Genomic DNA, 20850 nt, shown 5'->3' on the forward strand with positions numbered 1-20850 from the left:
CAATGGTCCCTATCCTCACGGAGTCCACCAGTAAATCAGGAAAAGGAACTTAGTAACACAAAGCAATTCATGAGCTAAATGTTTAACAGATTTGAGAAATGATCATCCAGGTCTGGAGAAAGTTGGCCAACATCATTCCTTAAATAATGCAGGGGACATGGGTGGAGAAGTAGGAAATTGTCCTAGAAGGGATGGGAACAGGGGCCCCTTTTGTCTGTTTGCTCTCTGCTTCCCAGGGAGTTCCCCAATGGAAACTCTTACATTGCAGGTCTACTTTCAGCTTGGGCCAAGGCCTCTGGCTTCCTGTCAGCAAAAGCTTTGTGGTTCCGCCTGTGGAGCTGTCCATCAACCCCCTGGCCAGCTGCAAGACCGATGTACTCGTCACGGAAGACCCTGCAGACGTCAGGTAGGGAATCGTCTCCAGTTCTCTGCACAAGTACTTCTTAAAACCTTGGAAGTCCCCCTGTTGGAGTACCACAGGAACTCCTAAGGAGTGTTCTTGCTGTTTAGTTGACGTAAAGAACACTGTCAAATATTCCGTGCTCCCAAACTCTTAGATGTGACCTCCATCACTGTGTCTCAGTGCCTTACATTTCAACACTATTGCTTTCCTTTTAGATTTATATTAAATATAAGAGAGGCTGATGCATTATCTAGCTCATCACGGGATCATTAATGATCTTTACTTAACAGTATGCTGAAGAGCCACAAAGGCAACAGTTTAGAAAATGGGATGCTTTCTGTTGTAGTCCATGAGATGTACTTTGGGCTAATTTGTGAATTTTAAATGTTCAGGCTAAAGGCCAGGCGTGGTGGCTCACACCTGTAATCCTAGCACTTTGTGAGGCCAAGGCAGGTGGATCGCCTGAGGTTAGGAGTTCAAGACCAGCCTGACCAACTTGGTGAAACCTGGTCTCTACTAAAAATACAAAAATTAGCCTGATGTGATGGTGTGTGCCTATAATCCCAGCTACTTGGGAGGATGAGGCTGGAGAATCGCTTGAACCCTGGAGGCGGAGGTTGCAGTGAACTGAGATCGAGCCACTGCACTCCAGCCTGGGGAACAGAGTGAGACTCCATCTCAAAAAAAAGAAAAAAAAAATGTCCAGGCTAAATCTTTTGTTCTTAACTTATAAAAGCATGGAGACTACATTTCACTTTACATTATCCTACAGCTTGTAGCTAACTTAATTATAGACTGACTCCACTGCGTACTAATTAGATGCTTACATATCATTCTGCCCCATTATGATGCACTTCTCAAGGTCAAGGAAAATCACTTATTTAGCTTTTTAATCCCTAGCCCCTAGTACATATTGGACATCTATTAAATGTTTATTGATTTAATTAAGTCTGTGGTCTTAGATCTGATCTTAGCACTGTTCCGGAGCTTTCTAGTGTAGGGTTTATTTCTCCCAATTTGATTAGGGGAAACATTCTAGAAATTCTAATGTTACCAAGAATAGAGTAGTTTTACTTCTAAGACTGACTTGTACACAGCTTATTGGCTCGTGAACTAGAATTATATCATGGCCCCCCTAACTACCAGTGACTGTTTTTCAACAGCTCCATAGTTGCCTTGGGTCATTCTAAATCACGATGCTATCAGTATTTCTATGGCATCTTGACAGAAAGCTCCTAGAACCCAACTCTCATACTTTAAGATGTTTTTACTCTTACCTTGTCAGCTTTCACTGGGAGGGATGAACTTATCATGCTTTTTTAGGCTATTAGCATTTCCCAAAAGAGGATGTTTTAAAAAAAATAGATTTATAAAGAGATGGCACTTAGGATATGAAATAGTGATTACTAGGAACTAAAATAGCTTCACATACACATTCACCTACTGATTCATTGATATTTACCATTGTTTTCATTTTTGATAGAATTAAAGTATCTGAGGTTTTAGTAAAGCATGTGCTAAGGTCTCTCCGCATTACATATTTTAAAGATAAAGCAAGGACCATCTGGTTTAAAAGACTATTCTTAAAGAGACACAGTTACTTTGTTAGAAATCAGCTGAAAAGAAAGTCTTGACTAGCTTTCCTCAGAGTTCTGTCCTGTTGACATTGCATCCATGATTTCAGTGAAGATTCAGATGATACAGCTCTCAGACTGGCTGATGGGAGCACATACTCTGGAGTTGGATAGGGCTGCTTTAGAATTCCATCTCTACCAAGTGTGAACTGTGTCATCATGGTGGCCAAGTTTAATTCTCTTTGTTTTCGTTTATTTGTCTGCAAAATGGGGATAATAACAGTGCCTTCCTCACAGAAGGTAATAATAATAATAATAGTTCATATCCATTGATCATTTTCTAAGTGCCAAATACTTCAATAGTATTATTACATTCTTACATCAGCTCCATGAAGTGGTGCTCATTTTTCAGATTCAAAAATAAATAAACAAACCTGAGGCATAGAGGTGATGCCTTCACTAGTAAGAGATGAAGCCACATTTCAATCCCTGACCTGCAATAGGGGATAAAAGATTGCAATCATCACCATTTGAGAGAATCTGCACTATGTAGATTCAGTTTTCCAAGCTGCACTAATAAACCTTGTTTGACATGACATTGCCCAGGCAAGCATATCATGGGCGTTTAGAGAATTAACAAGTTCCAGTGAGATGATATGTTAGAAATTTAATAAATAATAGATCATAATTATAGATAGCCAATAATACTGCCCTGGAATCACAACAGAGAGATTAGAGGAAAGACTACGTGGAAAAGCAGAGTCAAAGGGAAACGGAAGGTAAGCATTACAGTAGGATTGGAAAGGAAAGCTTGAACGTGCATTGCAAGTTGATTCTTTGATTTTTAATCTGTGATAAATTCTTGGACAATTATGAGATCTCACACTACAGTAGGGAGAACAACTTAGTAGTTAAATGTACAGACTGTGACTTACCAAGGCAGCTACATTTAAAATAACTAATGATAACAAATGTTAGGAAGGCTATGGAACAACTGTGGCTTTCATATTTTTATAGTGAGAATATAAATAAGTATGACCACTATGTAAACCTGTGGAGTGGTATCTACTAAAGTTGGAGGTATATATCTCCTATATCTCCTATAGCCCATCAGTTTCACCCATAAGGGTATGTATAACAGAAATATGGAAATGTGTACCGCAAGTAGGACTTACAAAAATACGAATAGAAGCACTCACTTGTACTGCTAGAAAGCTAGAAAAAAAAATACAAATACCCGTCAGCGAAAAATTAGATAAATAAATTATGGAATAATAACACAATAGAATGCCTTTAACAATGAATATGAAAGAACACAGTAACCATATATAGCACCTTGGATGAATCTAACAAATATAATACATAATTTTGGAAACCAAACACAAAATAATATTAATATGTTTATATAAAAACAAAAAAACTAGTTTTACTAATTAGTAGAAAACTAATTTATGATGTTAGAAGAAAGGATAGGGATTACTTCTGGGCGATGGAGAGGGTGGTGACATGGGGAACTATGAGTGGACTTATGTGATGCTGATAATGTTTGATTGATTGTTATGGCTGGTGGTTACATGAGTGTTCTAACTCTGTGAAAATTCACTGAGCTTCACACTTTTCTCTGTGTATTCTATATTTTGATTAAACATAAAGTTTATTGTCCAAGGGCATAGGCTATGGAACTCAAGCAAATTGCCTGAGTGCAAATCTTAGCTCCATCACTTGCTTACTGCAGGAGCTTTTCTGGAGTTGTGTTTTCCCCTTGAGAATAATGGAAATAAAAATCTCATAGCATGTATGGAGTGATGAAGATTAAGTGATATATTACATGTAAAGCGGTGAGTTTGCTACGTGGTGAACTCTTTAGAAACGTTAGTTATCTTGCTCATTACTGTAACATGGTGACTTTTGTTCTCTTTATCTTTTCATTACTTTCTCATGTTTTTGCTGAAAGGCTACATACAACCTGTGGTGCATCTTAAAATCAATACTTGCTCAGTATTAAGGATCCATATTAACCACTTTGTCATGGGCTTTGGGGGAGACTTAAATGAGTCTATAAATTCCAGTTCAGTATGCTAGGTCTGTGGCTTTATGTACATGGACATGGTTATAGAATGAATGAAGAGTCACATGTGTGGTAAACATAGAGTGCCCTAGGGGACTGGAAAGGATTGGAAAAGAAAGATGTATCTGACTGAGGGAATTAGGCAAATATTTTCAAGAGAGAGAACATTGCCAATTAATCAAGCACTGTGGCTAAGCTTTGGCTTTGTGCAATTTAAGGTGAGGGGGAAGGCTTTCAAGTGTGAGGGGTTGAAGGGCAAAAGAAAACTCTCCCCTGGACAGCTCCCATTCTCCAGCCTATCCTAGCAGGAAGCTGCTGGGAATGAGATTTTTAGCATTTGAGACACTAATGATGCCAGCTACAAAGGTGGAAGAGCGAATCTCTAGCTGAATTGCATACAGATATATTTTAATTCTGAAAAATTTTAGCTGGACCCCTCCTGTGTAGCAGATACTGTGCCAGGTACCATAGGAATACAGAGATGAATACAGTCCACCTCTGCTTTCAGGAGTTTCATGACATAGCAAGGAGCATGAAACAAGAGACCGACTTGAGAGATGGAATAAAAGATGCTTGTGGAGGGAGAAGCATGACAAACAACACTTATTACTGCATACTGGGCCTTCTTCACAATTTCACCTGGAGCAGGTTCTTCTTATAAGAGAAACTTGAGAATAGCTATTATAGTTGGAATAATAATCACCCACAAAGCCCAGTTTTGGAGCCCCTCAGTCATTTTTCTGTGATCTCAACTCAATGAAAATGAAATGGTGAAATGCTGTTAATTCCTGAACAATGTTGAAAGAATAATGGGATATCAGAGTGCAAGCTGGCATGGCTCACTTGGTGACAGTTTTCACATTGACTTAGTTCTGAATAGAATTAGGAATATCTCCTTGCTCTTTTGGCCTTTGAATTCCAAGTACTGAGAATTTACTGAACACCTACCATATTTTAAACTAAGTAATAGAGATATAAAAATAAGACAAAGATTTCAGTGCCTTAAATGAGTCAAAATTGCAAACAAAAAATTTCATACTTTGTGACGGTTGAAGAAGATAGAGGGAAAGTTCAAGGCAGAGAAAAGACACAAAATCAGAGGTGGTCAAACCCACCTGGAGGTTGAAAGAAAGGACTCACAGCTTCTATGCCAAATTTTGAAGTGTTAGCAGGAAGTCACTAGCTCACTGGTTTTCAAAGTGTATTCCCTGGACCAGTAGCATTAGCATGACCTAGAAACGTATTAGAAATGTAAATTCTCATATGTAGTGTAGACTGATAATGATCCCCAAAGGTATCATCAGATCCTAACTCCTAGAACCTATAAATATTATGTTGTTTGGGAAAAGGGTCTTTGCAGATGTTACGCCACATCTTATCATAGGTTGATTATTCTGAATTATCTGGACAGGTCTGAAACACCATAATGAGTGCCCTTAGAAGAAAGAAGCACAGTGAGATGTGACATGCACATTGGAGAGGCAATTTGAAGATGGAGTTAGAGACCGAGTGAGGCAACCACAAGCCACAGAATGCCAGCTTCCGCCAGAAGCTGAAAGAGGCAAAGAAAAGATTGTTCCCCAGATACTCCAGAGGGAGGATCACCTTGCTGACACCTTGATTTTTGCCCAGGCATACTGATTTCAGATTTCTGGTTGTTTGAAGCCGCCCCAGTTTGTGGTGATTTGTTGCAGCAGCCACAGAATCTATGTAATAATATACCTGCTAAATTAGGTATTTTGGAGGTGGGCCCAGAATTCTGGTTGAAGAAATCCTCAGGTGATTCTAACGCTCACTAAAGTTTGAGTACAAATGCACTTGGTATCAAAACAAGGAATGGATCACCTGGCTTAAGTAGAAAACTAAAGATATGAGGGCTTGAAAAGTCCAGAGTGCCAATGGCTTTTGGCATAGTAAGGTTTTTATGTTCCCAAATGTTGGGACTCACTATTCCTGTTTCTTTTCGTCCTTCATCTCTGTGTTTCTCTGGTACATTCTGTTTTCCTGATTTTCTTTTTCAAGCACACTCTCACTGACCTCTCCAGGCTTACAGCCACAATTAAGCATTGCCAAAGTAATGAGATGCCCCCTTTCCCAGTGGTTTATGCAGAAGTCCTGGTACTGAGGAACAGCAATAATCGCACATTCTTACTTAGGCGGCACTGTTCCAAGTGCTTTACTGAAATAAGTTCATTTAATCTTCACTCATTATTAGCTCCATTTAATGCACGAGGAAACTGAGGCACAGAGAGCATTATGTACCTTGTCCCAAGGTCACACAGCCAGTAAGTAATAGAACCAGGTTTTGAATCCTGAGAGTCTGACTCTTGAGTCCATGTTCCTCATCTCTAAGCTAGGATGCCTCTCTTTGGCCTATTTTGGGATCTTTGCCAATATCCCACATCAATCTTTCAAGAGACAAAGCACTCCAAGTAGCCAGACCTGGGTCACCAACTTTCCCTTGAAACCACGGTTGAATGAGGGGCATAATAACCACCTGGATTGAGATCTCAGGTAGGATAGTTCCCCAGTGAAAAAGCAGGACAGGTGGAAAATAGATGTTGAATAAGAAAATCCCAGAGATGTTTTATTCATGGGCAAGGCCCAGGACCTTGAACTGGCAAAGTGTGGCATGCCTAAGAAGGAACTTTTTTTTTTTTTTTTGGAGACAGAGTCTTACTCTGTCACCCAGGCTGGAGTGCAGTGGTGCCATCTCAGCTCACTGCAACCTCCACTTCCCAAGCTTGAGCTATTCTCCTGCTTCACCCTCCACAGTAGCTGAGATTACAGGCATGCACCACCACGCCTGGCTAATTGTTGTACTTTTAGTAGAGATGGGGTTTCACCATCTTCACCAGGCTGGTTTTAAACTCCTGACCTCAAGTGATCTTCCCACCTCGGCCTTCCAAAGTGCTGGGATTCCAGGCGTGAGCCACCACACCTGGCCAGGAGGAACTTCCATTTCAGTTTGGCTGCAGTGTAGTGCCAATGGATGCATGGCAGTTGATGAAGGGAGAGAAGGACAGCAGACAGAACATGCATGCTCTTTTCTCTCCTCTTCTCTCTTCTTTCAGCTGTTAACCACCTGGACTAGCAGTGTTAGCAATGACTCTAGGGGCACTTGAGGGTAGTGTATTCACTCACTGCTCTAGGGTCCCCAGCAGATGTTCCTGTGTGACTGCTCCAGACACTGGAATCTGGCTTGGGACTAGGCAGCACCCCTAGTCAGATATAGTGCATTCTGGAAACATGGGCCATGTATCTCCAGGTGCAATCCTCAACAAATGCACACTAGGTACTTCTCCATGTAATGAACATTGTGCTAGGCTCTAGAAGTAGAAAAACCAGAAAGAGGAGTAGTAGGAAAGAGTGTAGAATTAACTTGAGCCAAGTTTGTTCACGTCTTTGAGCCTCAATGTCAGAATCAGAAAGATGGAGATGAGTGTGTTTTTCTCATACGGTGGTTATTAGGATGACATAATGTCTATAGTATTACTAGTACAGTATATTACATGTAACTGATGTTCAATGAATGAGAAGTTTTAGAAGTAGTAGGAATTGTAGAATTATAGTACAGTTAAGGAAGCAACCATATGATGCAGTGTGGTCAGAGCAGTATAAAGAAGGGATGTGTGCCTCCTTTCTCTGGATCACATTGTGCATTGATGGCAAGGGCATTGATGGCAGAAGGGAGGGTCGGGGCGCAGGACATGTGCAGGTAGGCAGGAGTCAGGGCCAGTCACTCGATGCATTGCATGGGGGCACTTGGCTTGCGAAGGATCCAGGCAGCAGAGTCTAGGGGGAAGGTCCTTGATACCAGTCTTACATCATTTGATATTCAAGATATCTCTCTCCTGTTGGAAGTGAGTGAAATTGACTTCTTGCCTTTGCAGCTCTGCAAGATTTCATTAATAAGTGCATGTGTGTATATGTGTGCATGTGTATGCACGCATTGTAGGCAACCTAGAGGTGTGCTTTCCTTTTCAGTAGGCATGTTGATAGAGGGGTGGCTTCTTCAGGTAGAATCTCAAGTCCATCATGCTTCCTCTAAACTTCCTTTTCTCACGGATTGCTCACACAAATGTTCCTTTCCCAAAGGGCAACAGAACTTTAATAGGGAACCCACTTACTTACTTGAAACACAGAAGAGGTATTGGGCAAAGTGAATAGCATGGACACTGGAGCCAAACTGCTTAGGCTCAAATCCCAGCTCCACCACTGACTAGCTGACCTTGGGTAAGGTAAATTCTGAACCTCAGTTTCCTATCTGAAAGATTACTCACCTTCTATCTTTGAATGTTTTTTTGAGAATGGAAGGAGAACACATTTAAACTTTTAGCCCCATAGTCATTAATAATAATCACTAACATTTATTGATCACTTGCTTGATGTCAATGTCTAAGTGCTCTACATGTTTTCATTCTGACTCCTCATGACAACTCAATGATGTAGTTATTGTTACTTACAGATAAGGAAACTGAGGCACAAAGATGTTAAGTCATTCATGCAAGGTCACATGGGTAGTATGTGGCAGAATCAGGATTTCAACTCAGGATGTTTTGTGAGCGCTCAGTAAATGCTGGCTGTTGCGAAAGAAGGGGCATTCTCTGTAAGATGGAGGAATAGGTTCATTGGACTTCATATCTTACTCTTTGTTGAGCATTTGGTTATTAAATGTGTGTGTTCTTTATGCAAGCAGGTGATGAAATATTAAGTGGGGAAGGGGAAAGACTGTGGGTAACTCACAGCTAGGTTCATGGAATATGGGCATTAGCATTTTCCTGGTACCTCCACATCCCTCCTTTTTTTTTTTTTTTTTTTTTTTTTAGAGAAAATGAAGCCCCTCTGAGAAACATTACTATAAAGGCCCCCATGCTTCCTTGCAGGTGGATCTACCCTATGCCCTCCACTCTTTCCAGCCCCACTGCCTGTCATTCAGCCAGTGAGCCTGGAGACATATATTATATTTTTCCCCATTTTAGTTTAGCAATCATAATAAAAGTGAAATCTATTAGGATGAGTTTCTGCCCAGGCTCGGTAAATCTCTTCAAACATTGTTCAGCACCAAATTTCTGTAAGTCTTCGCCACTGGGGAGACTGTAGCACGCACCAACTGTCAGCTCAGATAGAGGGCTCAAGACACAGCCTCTGCTAAGTGAAACTCAAATGGAGACTTTGGAATATAAATATTGAAGTGACCCAGGCTGGATAAAGGGGAACCAGTTAGCTAAGCTTCTATCTTACATGCAGGAGATGCTAAATTATTAAAACTGTAATAAATGTAATAATAAATATTTGATGTTGAATTATAGAAAGCTTTGCAGATACAGTGAAACTGAGAAACGAGTTGTTATATCTGCATTAGAAGTTAAACACTTTTAAAAGGGGACTTCTGATGTTGAGACGGGTTTGCAGATCTTTAGATTAAAGAGAGAGACACCTGGCAGTATGATTTTTGGCATGTATGCTGGGCTGGGGGTCAGGATACCTGGGTTTGAAGCTTGACCCCAAGCTGGAGACAGCGATCGGTAGCATTTTTGGGCAGAGGCCTCCCGCTCACCTTCCTGTAAGTGATCCTTACAGTCATCTTCTGATATTGAAGCTATTTTTATCTCCCATTTCACAGATGAGGAAGCTGACATTATAAGGCCTTAGGCAGCACAGATGGGAAAGGGATGAATTGGAATTTGAACATAGACTTCTGACCTCAAGACCGCATCCATCCACCCATTCATCATTCCATGGCACCTCCCTCACTTCCTGCATGGAAGCCCTTTCTGCTCTGTATTCATCAGGATGGTTTGGGATTCAGGGGACAGAGACCCAATTCAAGTTAGCTTAATGATAACTGTATTGGAATGACATCATGGGAAGGGCAAGAGATCAGCTCAGCCACAGGAATGAAGAAGGTTGAGGGAGTTAGATGATATTAGGATTCTGTTTTTCCTCTCTGCATCATTCCATGAGGGCTTCATTCTCTTCTATTGTATAACCACTTTCTTTCCATACTCCCTATCTTGTCATGATAGGGGTTGTGATACTCATGACTCCCCAAGCTCTTTGTGACTCTTACCACCAGGGAGAAACAGTTCTCTTCCCTGAGTCTCCTTTTGAAAAATCCTAGAGAAGTCTGTCACATGTTAGAAGTCCAACCCTGGCTTAGTCATCTATCATTAGGGGACAGGGTCAAAATGTACAGATACAGTCATGGAAATAATTGAGAGGACCATGAACTGCAAATCTATTCCAACCCATGTCTTCAAAATTCTCCCTGGATTTTGAAGTTTATTCATCTAACAGGTTGCACTAAATCAAAGATGGCAGCCATTAACCAGCCTACATGCCAACTCAGATACATGGTTAGGAGCTGCCTAAGATATGCTGGGAAGGTTTCTGAGACTATAAACAGACTCAGCTGGGAAAAGTGTCATGATGAACTCATTTGCCCACCTTCAGTGTTGGACGAGGAGTTGTAACAGAAAGGTCATGTGTTTGCCATCTCTGAACCTGATGGTATTTAGAAGTCCTCCCTATTTCCTATGTCATGACCTCATTGTGTTCCCCTACAAAATGAAGAGATAACTTTTGTTGCTGACACATGAGAGAAAGGACAGTCATGTAAATGGAGATGCTGTGGATGAATTCGAAATGGAACTGTCTTATCCACAAGTTTCCATCCATCTATGCTATCTCAGAGGATATATTTGGATAATCTTATCTTGGTGCCAATACATTTCCTGAAATAAATTTCTGGCTTGTAGCAAAGTAAAGGCGTCCATGTAGGTGCTTCCTAGATACTGTCTGGCACTATCATTGTCACTTATATTAAAAGGGAGCACTCTAAGCTATAAACAAACTACCCACATCATAAGGCCCTTGAATTGTGTCCTATAGTTTCAAAGGCTTGTTTAAACAATTATAACTCACAGACTGGAAGGGACCTTCTGATGCATATTTTCTATCCTCTGCCATTGCATGGACAGTCCTGAATGATGGAATCTACCTTCTGCTGATAGACATCTCATTGCCTCCTGCTTCGTTGCCTGCCATGGTCTCACAGTGTTTCCTGGAAAGCCTCACTTTGTCTCACCTAAACAGGTCATATTTTCAATTACGCAGACAGCAGCTCAGGGACAGTGATCAAGATAAGCTAAGATGAGAAATCATTCTGCCTTTTAAGGCCCACTCATTGCAGCTGAGTAGAACCATGTTTCCCTTAGCGTATCTCACTCTGCCCAATAGGCATCAACCACCCAGTAGACAACATACACACTCAAGCACACACACACACATGCACACACGCACACACCAGGGCAGTCTAGTCAGAAAGATGAGTTGGATATGGCAATGAATAATTAATTTATCTGTACCTTAGGTTTAACTCCTTTCCCTCTCACCAAACAAGGAGACTAATATCAAAGAGGATCCCAGCAAGAAACAGGTGGCATGCTCAAGCTTGGGGAGATTTGAAAGGGGACTATGCACAAAATTGAGGGAAAGTTCCAGAAAAACAACAAGAGATCTGCAGTGCCGTGTGGCAAGTGTCTGGGTCAAGGTGAGGGTGAAGTTAAAAAATATGGAGAGGCCATGGAACTGTGGCCTTTAGTCAAGGGATACACACAGCTCATGGTGACTCTGCAGCAAAAAAGCCAGGAAAACAAATGTCCCAACTGTACCCAACCACTTCTTACCAAACCTCCTGCTGATGCTGCCATTTGCTAAACCCAGAGAGAAGCCAACTCTAAGAGCCCATCAAGTCCATCCATCAAAGTCAGCCTCCTGAGCACAAGGCAGGAGAAGGATAAGCTGAGAGTGAGTTTGGAGGAGCAGATGGAGGAAAGTCCCAAGTTCTTTCATCCTACCTTCAAAATATACTCAAAAATGGTCGTGCCTCTCCATCGTCATGGACACTTTCTGACTCAGGACCTCGTACATAGTCTCACTGCTTTCAGTCCCCACCACACTCTGTGCACATCCCCAATCCAACCGCAATACCAAGTGGGCCATGGCTATTTCCTACTTAAAATCATTTAGAGCCCTCCTCCACCTTCAACTGCCTCAAAATAAAAATCCATACTGTTTTAGCTGTCATTCAATAGCACTTCACAATCTGGCCATCATACCCTCTGATCTCATCTCCCACCGTGTCCCCAGTTGCTATTTCCTCAAAATGCTGTACACTTTCCATTTTCCTTGCCTTTTCCAGTACGCTCCCTCTGCCTAAAATAGCCCAACACTCACAGTCCCCGGTGTACCTAGCACACTACTCTTCATCTATCCCAGTCTTACAGAAGCATCACTTCCTCTGAGCATGCTTTTGAGAATGTGCCCTCCAGAATCATAGGCACCTCATTGGTATGTTCATGCTGCTAAAATATTTTTTCCAGATGTAAAGGTCAGGGCATTGCATTATATTGCACTGGAGTCAATTGTAGTTTAGTATCCCTTTCTGTCCTCACCTGGTAATCTATGTGTTTCTGGAGTTCATGGATTGAATCTTAACCATCATTGCATTCCGAGTTCTAAGCACAGTAAATGGCTCAGAGAGAGGATATAGAAAATTGCAATGACATTAATTTTATGTGGCTCTGTTGGTATGCTCACGAAGATGTTTTGATATTACTACTAAATTGCTTAACAAACACCTTTACACTATCTCCAAGTATCATTCAATCCTCTTACTTATAAACACTCTACCATCAAAACAGCCCTATCAAAATTTCTTGCATCCCAGTGCCTATTGTATTATATTGTGACAACACACATTATCTCGCAGTGGTTCCAAATAACACTAGTACTTTGGGGTTAGTAGATGCAACAAAATTAAAAAGGAGGATTCCATAATTTAAAAGGTTTGAGAAACCCTATTATAAATGAAGTTGCTACATTGATTTCCTTGCTGGCAGTTTTCCCAGGGACGTTAATATGTGAACAAATGTCATAAATCTTTAAGAAATGAAGTCTATTTCTACAATCTCTCCAACACTATTCAAGTAGGAGCAAGTTCAGGACCGGCATTCCTGGAGACATCAAGTAATACCAGATTAGTCCATCATGGCTTAGAGGCTACACAAGTTAAACCAAACATCAGAAAATGAGGGATTTGGTTCCTATGGGATATCTTTCAAAGCACACACACATACTTTGGGAGTGGCAGAGGGAACCAGTCTCTCTCCTGTTGGCTTAGTCAGACTGGCCAACCTCTAAACTCCCTGTTTAATTTCCTTGACTCTGCAAAAGACATAGAGTCCTCACTGGGGAGGCAGTGTGTAGATGGGATGCCCATGCTGGGGTATTCCAGAGAGAGAACAAGTCCCAGGTGAGTAGAACTACAACATTTCCTAGAATTGACAGAGGAAGAAAAGTAAGTGAGACAGAGTAGTGAAGAAGCAGCAGCCCTGCCAGCTGAAACCCTTTAGCCTAATGCATCCCATCAGCGGTATAGGCTGTGGTGCTAAATGTTCTGCCTCAAATCCAGCTCTACCATTCACTATGTGGGTAACAGTGGACAAGTTAACACCTCCCACTGCCTCATTCTCCATATGTGCAATATAGGAATAACTGTAGCTACCTTGTTCAAATGCTATTGAGAATCAAGTGAACTGATGCATGATGCATTTAGCATAAATATATTGGCTACTGTTGTTGTCATTATATTACAGTTATTGAGTCCAGATTTTGATCTGTTGTAGGAATCCTTCATTAGGATATTTTTAAACTCATGCCTTTCAGAAGTGATTGTGACTCTTGTTTTGTGCATACTCTACTTGCCCTTCCTAAGGTTTTGCTTCCAATAAGTGTTCATTAAGTATATGATGATTGAGTCATTGGAGTGAGACTCAAAGATGCTTCCAAAAAGAATATGAGACTGATAGCAGTGTTTTTCACAATAGCTAAACATGGAAGCAACTCAACTGTCCATCAGATTATCTAATGGAATATTATTCAGGGACATTCTGACATATGCTACAACATAGATGAATCTTGAGGACACTATGCTAAGTGAAATAAACCAGGCACAAAAGGAGAAACACTGTATGATTCCACTTATATGAGGTACTTAGAGTAGCCAAATCTTAGAAACAGAAAGTAGAATAGTGGTTGCCAAGAGTTGGAGGAGGGGTAAATGGAGAGTTATTGTTTAATGGGTATAGAGTTTCATTTTGCAAGATGAAAAGACTTCTGGAGATAGACGGTGGTGATGACTGCACACCAATATAAATACACTAATACCACTAAACTATACCTTAAAAGTGATCAAGATAGTAAATTTTATGTTGTATTTTACCAAAATAAAAAATGGTGGAAAGCTGGGTTAGGGGAAGAAATAAGAGAAAAAAGAATGGTTTTGGGGGAAGGGTGCATGACCATCCCTGCCAGTTCTAGCAAATTATGCCACACCTTAAAGACATTCTAGATGCAGAGCCCCTGGAGCATACAGTATAGCTCCACAATACACCTCTCCCTCTCTCCTTCCCTTATAGCATCTTTCAGCCCTGCGGTCTCTTCCTAGGTGTGGCCAGATTGAGTTAACTGTATTGAAATGGGGCAGCCTGGGGAGATTCATGACATGGATCTGGCTGGATTCATACACTGGACTTCACAAGTTCTGGGGGCTGAGTCAGCTGTGCAGGTCTCTGGTCCAGTGGGGTAAACATGGCATCTAGAAGGCATGGTTGGCCTGGTCTTTGGGAGGAAATTTTGGTTTCCTGTGAAAGCTGAGAATACAATAGGTCTAGAGGAAGGAAAATCTTCACTTCCTTCATCTCTAAACTGGGTTTTAAAGACGGGGATTTTGTCCCCCAGCAGACATTTGGCAATCAGTGGAAACATTTTTGGGGGGTTACAACTGGGAGGGTGCTATTGGCATCTAGTAGATAGAAGTCAGGGATATTGCAAAACACCCTACAATGCCCAGGGTAGCCCTCCACCCCAAGAAAATAAAGAATTATCCAACCCCCCAATAGCAAAAGGCTAAAGTTGAGAAGACATGCCTTAGATGAAGTTATATTAGTCCTATTGAATGGATGAAAAAAAAAGTCAGGCCTAGAAGGCATAATTTCAAACCCACGTTCTTTCCATTGCACCAGCTAGAAATCCAGTTGTAAAGAGGCTGGGATATAGTACAGGTTATTAAGCCAAATTAAAGCATAAAAAGCTGTCATGCATAGTCTAAGCCTGGGGAGGCAAAACAAAGAATTGAATACAGGATACTCCTGAGGTAGTAGCCTGGCCTCAGCAATGAGCATCAACCTCAGGTTTTTGAAACCCTTCGGCTGGGGTCAAAAGGGAGTTCTGCAGAGCCTGGCTTAGATGGTCCAGCGACCCCAGCTGCGGGACTCGGAGGAGCATCACTGGCAGAGAGTCAGGCAAGGTCTGACAACACCTCCCCTCCTCCAAAGTGAGCCAGAGACACCCTGCCCTCCCTGGCTGTGACGGATTTTGAACATTACAAAAAAGTTTACAATCCCAGTGAGGCGGGCATAAATCACAGCCTCTCTGTGCGGCACCAGCAGACATGACTTATGGCCCCATCGCCATGGCAACGGGAGAGCAGCCAGCAGGCGCACAAAAGCGCCGCTCGCGCCTGACAGGCCTTTGCGTGGCCCTGATGGAGAGGCAAGTGTTCCGGAGAAAGGATGTATTCTCCGGAACTCGCTGCCCATTTGTCTTCATTCTGCACCGGAGCGAGATCCTTGCTTTTTCTCTCTTCTCCCCATCCCCAGCCAACAGTTTGTTTTCTTTGCTGTCTTCTGCATGGGAAGGTGTTTTCTTCAACTTTTAACCTGTTCTCTGGGCCGGGCGCGGTGGCTCAAGCCTGTAATCCCAGCACTTTGGGAGGCCGAGACGGGCGGATCACGAGGTCAGGAGATCGAGACCATCCTGGCTAACACGGTGAAACCCCGTCTCTACTAAAAAATACAAAAAAACTAGCCGGGCGAGGTGGTGGGCGCCTGTAGTCCCAGCTACTTGGGAGGCTGAGGCGAGAGAATGGCGTAAACCCGGGAGGCGGAGCTTGCAGTGAGCTGAGATCCGGCCACTGCACTCCAGCCTGGGTGACAGAGCGAGACTCCGTCTCAAAAAAAAAAAAAAAAAAAAAAAAAAAAACCTGCTCTCTGAAGGTTTACAGAAAAGACCCCAATTAAGGCTTGCAATGGGTCTGCCTGGCTGTCCTTTCTGAGCTGGGAGTTATGGTGACAGCTTCCAGTGTTGAGCATCTGCACTTGTGGACCCCCTGCAGCTATTTCTTCCATACCTTTAGCAAATAGGCTCCTTAGATGTTCTTCCTGCCTCCCTAACCCCTGCCTTTCAGGTCATCCTCCACAAGCTGCTGGAGTGGATTCTTGTAAACTACAAACTTGCTTTAGACCCTTCCATTGCTCTGCTTGCTGTTGCTATGAGGATAAAGCCCACACTTCTCAGTGTGACACTCATAGCCCTTGAGGATCAGCCCTGCTTCTCTCTCCAGTCACATCCTCGTGCTCCATTCTGGAGGTTCCCGCCTTCTTGAGTGCTTTTAAGTCCTCATAACTCTTGTCCTTCTGCCTAGAACACAAGCAACACATGCCTCTTTATCTGGCTACGTTTTACTCATCCATCAGGGTTTGGCATACACCACCTCCTCCAGGAAGCCTTATTTGATCTCACACATCCAGTGTAGAAGCCCTTTCTCCTTTGTCGTCATGTTCTGCCATCTCCCAGTGGTCACACTCACCCTCTCCACACAGTGCTTCTGTGTCTCAGTGCTGCTGTATCTGCCGATCCCCATCTTACTGCTGTAGTCGATTATCATTTCCTCTCTCCAGGCATTTAACACCTCCTTACCTCCTTACTGCACTTCCTGCCTTCACTCTTGCCACCCTCAAACTGAGGCCCCACATAGCAGTCAGGGGATCGTTTTTTCAGCACAAAAATTGTTACATCATTTCCTTGGTTGAACCCGTTTCATGGTCTTTCTTTGCCTTTATAAGAAGTCCAAACTCCTGGCATGCCCCCCGCTTACACCTGCTGCCTGCATCCTGCATCATACTCTCTGCCGGCCAGCTGGACCTGGCTTATTTCTAGGTATCTTTTATGTTTGCTTATCTCTAGGACTGTTGTGATCCTAGAACATCTACTCCCTGTGCCATGTCCACCAATTTCCAGTGACTAGGGCTATTCCTACTCATCCTTCCGGCCTCAGTTTAAACATCTCTTCTTCCAGGAGGTCAGATCTTGGCTCTTTAGATTAGTTTAAGTGAGTGGTTCTCAAATGTGACTCCATTCGTATAACCTGATGATCTCTTAAAAAATCACAGGTGCATGCTCGAACTAGTGGAAAATTTGAAGAGTAGCAGAATATTCACATAGCCTCAAAGTATCTCCTTACAAGTAGTCTACTAATTACAAAGTAAAAATAATAACCTTACAGTGGGGAAACCTGGTCAATGCCACCTTAACCAAAGTTAACATCACAAATCAACATCACATCCTTCCTGATATGCACTGAGAAAGCTACAACATCATGTCTGTGGTGTTCTTGTCAAGAATACATAATCTGAATCTAGGCCATATGCAGTGGGTCACACCTGTAATCCCAGCATTTTGGGAGGCCAAGGCATGTGGATCACGAGGTCAAGAGATCGAGACTATCCTGGCCAACATGGTAAAACCCCATCTCTACTAAAAATACAAAAATTCAGCTGGGTGTGGTGGCATGTGCCTGTAGTCCTAGCTACTCAGGAGGCTGAGGCAGGAGAATCGCTTGAACCTGGGAGGCGGAGGTTGCAGTGAGCCGAGATCGCGCCACTGCACTCCAGCCTGGTGACAGAGAAATAGAGCAAGACTCTGTCTCAAAAACTAACAAACAAAAAAACACATAATCTGAATCTAAGCATGAGGAAACATGAAACGGACCCAGATTGAGAGGCACCATACAAAATAACTGACCTATATCCTTGGGAACATCAAGCTTATAAAAGCAAAGCAGGCTGAAAGCTGTCCAAATTCAAAGATCCCAAGAGACCATGAGAACTGAGTGCAACACATGGGCTGGAACTTTCTTTTGCTATAAAAACATTAGTGGAACACTTGAAGAAATGTATAGATTAGGTAATAGTACTGTATTAATAGAAACCTCCTGATGTCAGTACTTATATTAGAGTTATAAAATAAAATATCTTGTTTTGAAGTTTTTGAAGCAATGTGCCCCAAAGTATTTAAGAAAACAAAAAGCATTGTGTGTTTCTTTACCTTATTCCCAGTTAAGAAAAAGAAAAAAAGTGTGTGTGTGTGTGTGTGTGTGTATGCGTGTGTATATAAAAACATACACACACATATTTACATGCATTCGTAGAGAGAGAGACTGAGAAAAAGTAGCAGGGAAAAAAGCAGAAGAAAACTTAGGACATGCGAATCCTGCAACTTTCTTTTTTTTTTTTTTTTTTTTTTTGAGACGGAGCTGGCTCTGTCGCCCAGTCTGGAGTGCAGTGGCTCAATCTCACCTCACTGCAAGCTCCGCCTCCCGGGTTAACACCATTCTCCTGCCTCAGCCTCCCGAGTAGCTGGGACTACAGGCGCCCGCCACCTCACCCAGCTAGTTTTTTGTATATTTTTTAGTAGAGATGGGGTTTCAACATGTTAGCCAGGATGGTCTCAATTTCCTGACCTCGTGATCCGCCCATCTCGGCCTCCCAAAGTGCTGAGATTACAGGCTTGAGCCACCGCGCCCAGCCTCAATCCTGCAACTTTAAAGATTATTTGACTATCTGGATTCCTTGTATTTTCATATGAATTTTGGAATGAGCTTCTCAATTTCTGCAAAAAAAAAAAAAAAAAAAAAAATTCACTGGGAATCTGATAGTGACTGTATTGAATCAGTACATCTGTGTGGGGATTGTTGCCATCTTAACAATATTAGATCTTTCAACCCATGAACATAGGATGTCTTTCCATCTATATAGATCTTAATTTCTTTCAGCATTGTTTTGTAGTTCTTAATGTAGAAGTCTACACTTATTTTGTTAAGTGTATTTCTAAATCTAAGTATTTTATTCTTTTTGATGCTACAGTAAATGAAATTGGTTTTCCAGTTTTATTTTTGGTTTGTTCATTGTTGATGTAGAGAAATACAATTGACTTTTATACATTGACCCCGTATCCTGCAACCTTGCCAAAGTTATTTATTAATTTTAATTGTGTGTGTGTGTGTGTTCCTTGGGGTTTTGTATATGCGAAATCATGTCATGAATGAATGGAGATAGTTTTAGTGTGTTCCTTGGGGTTTTGTATATGCGAAACCATGTCATGAATGAATGGAGATAGTTTTAGTGTGTTCCTTGGGGTTTTGTATATGTGAAACCATGTCATGAATGAATGGAGATAGTTTTAGTGTGTTCCTTGGGGTTTTGTATATGCGAAACCATGTCATGAATGAATGGAGATAGTTTTAGTGTGTTCCTTGGGGTTTTGTATATGCGAAACCATGTCATGAATGAATGGAGATAGTTTTAGTGTGTTCCTTGGGGTTTTGTATATGCGAAACCATGTCATGAATGAATGGAGATAGTTTTAGTGTGTTCCTTGGAGTTCTGTATATGCGAAACCATGTCATGAATGAATGGAGATAGTTTTAGTGTGTTCCTTGGGGTTTTGTATATGCGAAACCATGTCATGAATGAATGGAGATAGTTTTAGTGTGTTCCTTGGGGTTTTGTATATGCGAAACCATGTCATGAATGAATGGAGATAGTTTTAGTGTGTTCCTTGGGGTTTTGTATATGCGAAGTCATGTCATGAATGAATGGAGATAGTTTTAGTGTGTTCCTTGGGGTTTTGTATATGCGAAGTCATGTCATGAATGAATGGAGATAGTTTTAGTGCTTTTTCAATCTGGATGTCTTTTGTTTATTTTTCTTGCCTGATTTCCATGACTAAAACCTCCAGTACAATGCTGAAATAAGTGGCAATATTTTATATTTAATTTTACAGCTGTTCTGTAAGCTTGATATTATGTTAAATAAAAAGTTAAATATATACATGTGTGTGTGAAAAAAGACCTGCCCCAAGAGTTCTGATTAGTTGGCTAGGCGCAGTGGCTCGTGCCTGTAATCCCAGCACTTTGGGAGGCCGAGGCAGGTGGATCACTTGAGGTTGGGAGTTCGAGACCAGCCTGACCCACATGGAGAGACCCCCCATCTCTACTAAAAATACAAAATTAGCTGGACGTGGTGGCGCGTGCCTGTCATCCCAGCTACTTGGGACCTGAGGCAGGAGAATCACTTGAACCCGGGAGGCAGAGGTTGTGGTGAGCCAAGATCATGCCATTGCACTCCAGCCTGGGCAACAAGAGTGAAACTCTGTCCCCCCCCAAAAAAAACAAAAAGAAAAAAAAAAGAGTTCTGATTAGTTGGTCTGCAGTGGTACTAAAGGCAGTGGCATTTTTTAAAGTTCTCAGTTCATTCTGCTGTACAGCCAATGTTGGAAAATTCTGGACAAACCTCTCTGGAAAGAGGCTCCTGTCCTTCCCCATGAGAGCATGTGGACTGCAGTTTCTTGTGTAGTTTTCCAATTAAGCTGAAACTCCTGCATGAGCAGAGATGGCTTATTTCTCTTGCTCATTATATCCACAGAAATAGTGCCTGAAAAAATAAAAATAAATGACAACATTTGTAACTCTCACAACAACCCCATGAGGTTTTTAACACTGGCCCCATTTTATAGAAGAGAAAATAAAGCCCAGAAAGGTGAAACAACTTGCTACGACCACACAGTCAGATGCTAGCGCAGCAGGAGGTTCAAATCTTTGCCTACATGGATCCAAAGCT

At 41.9% G+C, this 20850-nt stretch overlaps 1 protein-coding gene across 1 annotated transcript in view; it reads left to right on the top strand.

The window, feature by feature from the left end:
* The window catches only part of LOC104676241 (astrotactin-2), an 809378-nt gene that overhangs the window by 443105 nt on the left and 345423 nt on the right, over positions 1–20850 (top strand). Inside the window, exon 9 of the mRNA XM_030920120.1 lies at positions 269–406. Within this exon, the coding sequence (XP_030775980.1) occupies positions 269–406 (138 nt within the window). The remainder of the gene's footprint in view (positions 1–268; positions 407–20850) is intronic.

This window comes from Rhinopithecus roxellana, chromosome 16 (assembly GCF_007565055.1).
Source record: "Rhinopithecus roxellana isolate Shanxi Qingling chromosome 16, ASM756505v1, whole genome shotgun sequence".
NCBI lineage: Eukaryota > Metazoa > Chordata > Mammalia > Primates > Cercopithecidae > Rhinopithecus > Rhinopithecus roxellana.